Source organism: Condylura cristata, unplaced genomic scaffold (genome assembly GCF_000260355.1).
Source record: "Condylura cristata isolate star-nosed mole 26May11 unplaced genomic scaffold, ConCri1.0 scaffold00038, whole genome shotgun sequence".
NCBI classification, from domain to species: domain Eukaryota; kingdom Metazoa; phylum Chordata; class Mammalia; order Eulipotyphla; family Talpidae; genus Condylura; species Condylura cristata.
The window spans coordinates 9099680-9105325 of record NW_004567139.1 but is presented as its reverse complement, the minus strand read 5'-3'; the positions used below and the strand labels follow the sequence as shown (position 1 = coordinate 9105325).

The 5646-nt window shown below is 55.2% G+C and overlaps 1 protein-coding gene across 1 annotated transcript in view; it reads right to left on the bottom strand.

Annotated features, from left to right (window-relative positions):
* Positions 1 to 5646, bottom strand: part of MGAT5B (mannosyl (alpha-1,6-)-glycoprotein beta-1,6-N-acetyl-glucosaminyltransferase, isozyme B) — a 44569-nt gene that overhangs the window by 5087 nt on the left and 33836 nt on the right. Inside the window, exon 12 of the mRNA XM_012733004.1 lies at positions 322 to 477. Coding sequence (XP_012588458.1) covers positions 322 to 477 — 156 coding nt within the window. The remainder of the gene's footprint in view (positions 1 to 321; positions 478 to 5646) is intronic.

The following is a 5646-nucleotide window of genomic DNA, read 5'->3' as shown; positions in this document are numbered from 1 at the left end:
GGTGTCCCAGCGCCCCGCAGCGGCTCCAGAGCCGGCCTGACCTTGGCGCCCGGGCGGGCGGGATGGACCGGCGGGATGGACCGACGGCAGCCCCTCCTCTCCCGGTCACTGCACCGTGGCTCTGCTGGCTCTGTGCCCACCAGACCCCCCCACGCCTGGAGGCCCCAGCTCTGTCTCCCCAACTCCGGCCTGGGGAGGCCGAGGCCCGGGCATGGGGCAGGGGCGTGTGCCAGGAAAGCCAGGGGCCAGGCAGCCTGGCGACAGCAGGCGGGGTGCCTCTGCGCTGCGCCGGCAGGGCTGAGGGTGGCGGGACGGGCGCACCTTGGCCTTGCGCAGCAGCTGCTGAAACTCGGGCTGTGGCAGGAGGCCGTGGTTCTTCACAAAGGCCGGGACCTCGGGCGGCCGCTGGCTCTCGTAGTACACGGTGCCGTGGACCTCCATGTACTTGTTCAGGATGCTCAGGGGCTTCTCCTTCCCCTGGAAGAGGGACAGGAGGTGGGGCCCTGCCCGCCAGGAGGCAGAGCTGGCCCAAGAGGCGCCCCGGCCCGGACGCCAAAGATGCCGGCCTCCCCCTGTGGGAAATCAGGCCGGCCCCGCCTCCGGGCATGGCCAGGAAGGATGAGGAAATAATAATGATCTTTAGAAAGTCATAAAGCCTCTAGACAATCCTATGAAGAGCACAGACTACCAGGGCTGAGGCCGGGGAGAAGGGAAGAGACTGTTGGGCCCGTGAGTGTCTGGGGAAGTATCCCCTTGGTAGGCCCCAGGGTCAGCATGTAGGGGTCACCCTGTAGAATGGGGACACGGTCAGGGCCTCGCAAGGGCAGGGACCCCTGACCAAACCCTCCACTTACGGTGGAAGTCGGGAGGTAGACCCTGGAAGAAAGTCTGGGGGTGAGGCAGCGTCCATTTTAAATCCTTTCGACCACCATCATCGGTTCCGGCCATCTGGGACTGCCCGGGCCCCAGCAGCAAATCCCCTCTCCAAAAAGAGGGCATTAATCCTGACCTCCAAATATTGCCACAGTTTTTATGTTAATTTTCTAGAACTTTTGGTGGAGGGTGGGAAAAGGAATCAATGAAATCCTCCCCCCACCCTCCCCCCCCAAGAAAAACCCAGCAGGCCTTTTTGTAGAGACTGACAAACCAATTGTAAGACGCATTTGGAAATGCAAAGGACCCAGAAAAGACAAGTCCAACCCTGCTTATCCAAATGCAAAAAGTTTAAAACAGTAGAACTTCAAACTATTCTTCCTGTCACATATAAAAATGAATTCAAAAAAGATCATAGGCTTAAATATAAAACCTAAAACTTACAGGAGAAACATTGTTGTGACCTTTGGCTAGATGAAAGTTTCTTGGAAACAATACCGCAAGTGAAATCTTTAGAAAATACTGGATGTCATGAAAATTAGGACATGGTCAGAGGGAGAGGAGCCACAGTCTGGGGCCAATATTTTCAAGGCATGTATTTAACAAAGTACATACATCCAGATATGTCAAGAACACTACCAGCTCAATAATACGACAATAAAAAACCTTTTTAGTGGGCAAAATTTTTGAAAAGCATTTCACCAAAACAGTTATATGGAAGGCAAATAAGCACAGAAAACTATTCTAACATCACTAATCATTAAGGAATTACAAATTAAACCACAGTAAGGTAAGATTGCATGCCAGTTTTAAAGGCTAACATTAAAAAGAATGAGCTCCACAGCAGGAGTATGAGGGACCAGGAGAGAAAATAATAAGAATAATGAACAGCCATATGCCAGACACATTTCACGGGGGTGCAGTGGGGAATGGGCTCAAAAATGGGGAGGAAGGAAATGCACGGGACTGTGGTGACGGCACGCGGGTGATCTGGTGGTGGGAAGCCCACGGGGATGGCAACTGAGATGGGAAAAGGCACAAAATGATGGAAAAATAAACGATTATATTATTATTTTTTAAATGAGCATGCCAAGTACCAATTAATTTATAAAGGAATTGAAATCCTCATACACTTTAAAATCTGCTAAGATTTTAAAACGGTACCAGCACCTTTCATCAAAGTTAAACATAGCTCTATAACGTGACACAGTCACTCCAACCTCAGGCAGTGTCCAAGGGGAAGGAAAGCAAATGTCCCTCAAAGATCTGAACATGAACATTCACACACGAGTAACTGGGAACAGCCAGTGTCCATTAACAGAGAAGGGGATAAACAAAGCGCGGTATATCCTAACAGTGGAATATTACTCAGCAATTAAAAAGGCATAAACTATCAACACATGCAAAAATACAGGTGAGCCTCAAAAGAACAAGGAAAGCCAGGCCAAAAGTAAGTCTATGCCACAGGACTACAATTTTATTTTAAAAAAAATGAGAAAAGGCAAACTAATCAATAGTGACAGGAAGCAGTTCACTGGTTACGGCGAGATGAGAAGAGGAGAGGAGGGGAAGTGGATATGTTCACTCTTTTGATTGTGGCGATGGCTTCACAGGTGTGTGCAGATGTCAAAACTTATAAAATTACACATTTTAAACATGCTTAGTCTATTACATGTCAATGATAATTTCATAAGGCTGTTAAAAATAGACTTCAGAAAAAGAAATCTTGATTTTTCTTTGAAAATCATGTGCATGAAGAAACAAGATGATGTGATCAAAAAACAAAAGAAGTAGCAATAAAAGCAGATCTGAGGCAATTTAGACACTGGGGTTATCAAACACAATTTTTTTGATAAACATACCAAATGTTGTCGAGGACATAAAAAAGGCAATTTGAAATGCTAGAAATAAGAAAATACAATTGCTGAAACTAACAACTAAACCAGCGGATTTAACACAATTTAAGGGATAAATATCCAGAATGAAGCACAAAGAAGCTAAAAGGTGGGGATCAGGGGGATACACTGAAGACCTAACGTATGCATAAGTGGAGTCAGAAGTAAAGGACAGAGACTGGGGCGGAAGTAATATTTAAGGACGGAGTGTTGGGGAGTCTCTATAAAACTAGTAAGAGATCAAATCACGGATTTAAAAATCCCCTATGGGGAAAATCCAAAGAAAACCGCTTGAAGCGGGTTCAGCAGCACTGGGAAGCGGACAAACAGAAGCCACAGAAGTGGACGAGGAAAAAGACAACGAGGCTCACGCTGACGTTTCGACAGAAATGATCGAGGCCTGCAGGCGACAGAGCGTTTTCATAACGCCACGAGAAAATGACGCCAGGCTGGGATTCTGTATGCTGCAAAAATATTCACAGAGAACAAAGGTGCGGCAAAGCATCTTCAGGAAATCCAACAGCTGGCTCAGATTAGGGAGGGAAAAGGATCCCAGAGGGTCAGAGACGTGAGAGGAAACAGGGCAAAAAGGGCAGGTGGGGACCGACGTGAGTAAGGGCTGCACAGAGCCGCAGCCATACACATGGCGGGGCACGAAGGAGAGAAATAAACACACCCTGAGCAAGTAAGTCGGACGATGACACTGGACAGGTTACGACTCCTTTGCTCCCCGATAAAAGGTGACAGTGTGGGTGCAGATGGGACTTCCACCCGTCGGGGCGCGGTTCTGGTTTTAGAGTAGCCCCGAAAAGAATTCGAAGCAGTCTCGCCAGCCATCTACGGGGAGGGGTGGACTTAAGACGCATGATCCGTGTAAACGGAGGCAGGAAAGGGGAGGGGCGGTGCAGGAAACGCAACCGCAAGGGGAGGGGCGGTGCAGGAAACGCAACCGCAGCCGAGGCAGGACGCGAGCCCAGGGCCGGGGGTCCCTCGTCACACGGACGGCAAAGGCGACTGGCCGTCAAGCTGAATGCGCCCACAGAAGAAGTAAAAGCGGGGTGCGCAGGGGCAAGACGACGCTGCTGAAGCCCCACGCCTCCCCAGTCCGGCTTTCTGACCAGGGGCGGCAGCTGCTGTGACCCCGCCTCGGCGCGGGCTGGACACTTTCCCTCAACACACACGCAGGCGATGGCGGCCTGTCACCCCACCGGCCAGCACCCTGACCTCCCGACCCGCGCCGACACCTTCCGGGCGGCCTCGGCCGGCCTGCACTGACCCTGCACACACGAGGGCCCTTTATGCCGCCGGCCAGTGGCCCCATCGCTGCCAGGCCGCCGGACTGCGTTTTCCCGTTCTCAGCGTTTCGGCCCGACTTCATCCTACAGGCGCCGTCTCAGCCCACGGGGAACCTGGGGCCGTCGCGCCCACACACAGGCGGTCGGGGCCGTCGAGCCCTGGCGACCGGAACACGGCGGCGCCTGAAGCCTGCTGGCGGCCGGCCCTACTTGCCCTCATGAGCCCCGGGGGTGGGGCGCGGCAGGGGCACGGGGCGTGTGCCCCTCGGCCGGGTTACCTTGCTTTGTCACCACAGTCCAAAGGAGGCCCACAGCTCCGCGTGGCCTCGCCATTCGGCCACCGGTTGCAACCAGCAGTTTGAAACGCGCCCCCTTTTGCCTGAACCCCGACATCTCTCCTGGGATTGTTCCCCGCTCCAGGGCGGGTTTGGCCTGTGCCCGCCCTGCTCCCTGGGGCGCCCAGCTGAGCCTCAATTCCCACTTTCCGAGGCTCCCAAATAACATAGGTCCTGGGCCCCCAAATTCCAAAGTCCTCCCCGCCCCGCACCCTGGCTGCTGCAGCCATGAGGCGCGATGGCCTCGAGGGCCTGGCCGCCCGTCCCTCCCCCTGTGGCCACCTGGTGCCCTGGGCCGCATCTGTCCCAGGGGCTGCTGGCCCTTCACTCCTCATCCGGCCGCGGGCTTCCCCCGCTCACAACACCAGAGCGAAGGGATCTTTTTTGGGGAGCAGCTTCTCTGCGGTCTCCTGCTGCACAGCCTGGCTCCGGCTGCCAGGGCTGCGGTGCCCCAGAAAACCTGCTCCCAGACTCCATGCCCTCATTCTCCCGGGAGCAGTTTCGTAACTGTGCTCTCCGGTAGGCTGGAGACGGGGGTGGGGCCGCGGGGGGCGGGGGCCCTCCCAGCTCCAGGCGGGGCCGCGGCTCCCCTGCAGCACGGGGTCCAGTCCGCCGGCCCCTCGGGGAGCGGGTGCCCCCCGCTTCAGAGCAGAGGAGGTGGCCCCCCCACTCCGCCAGCCGCCACCCCTCGGGCGCTCCGGGGGTGGCTCAGCCGGGACCTTCAGGGGCGCCCCTGAGCACGACCCCGCTGCGGCGCGTGCCTTTTAGGGGGCTCACAATCGTCTGGGGGTCTTGTAAATTCAAATTGTGGTCGAGTCGGTGCGCGGAGGGCCCGAGAGTCTCATTCTGACGATGTGGGTGAACCTGAGAACAGCGGCACCGGGCACTTCTGGGGGGGCATTTTGAAGCTTGTCAGAGTTGCGCATCCCGCCGGCACCGCTTTTTCTGGGGGTTCCCCGAGACTGGAGGGCCTTAGAAGGGTTCGGGGTCACGGGTGCTGTATCTCGGAGCTCTTCCCTACCCTGTGGGAGGGATGTGAGGCGAGACAGAACCTAAAGATTGACCAGGCTGGTGTCTGTGCCTGACTCGGTCAGGATAATTATGCTGAAAGACAGACATTCCGACTTTGTTCTAACGGTTGTGCTACCTGGCGTTGCCCTCCGGAGACAGCCGGTGGACAGCGCTGGCCTTCCGTGCGGGGCCTGTGGTGGGAGAGCGGACTTCCCGGTGGCGACCCACGCCCTGGCC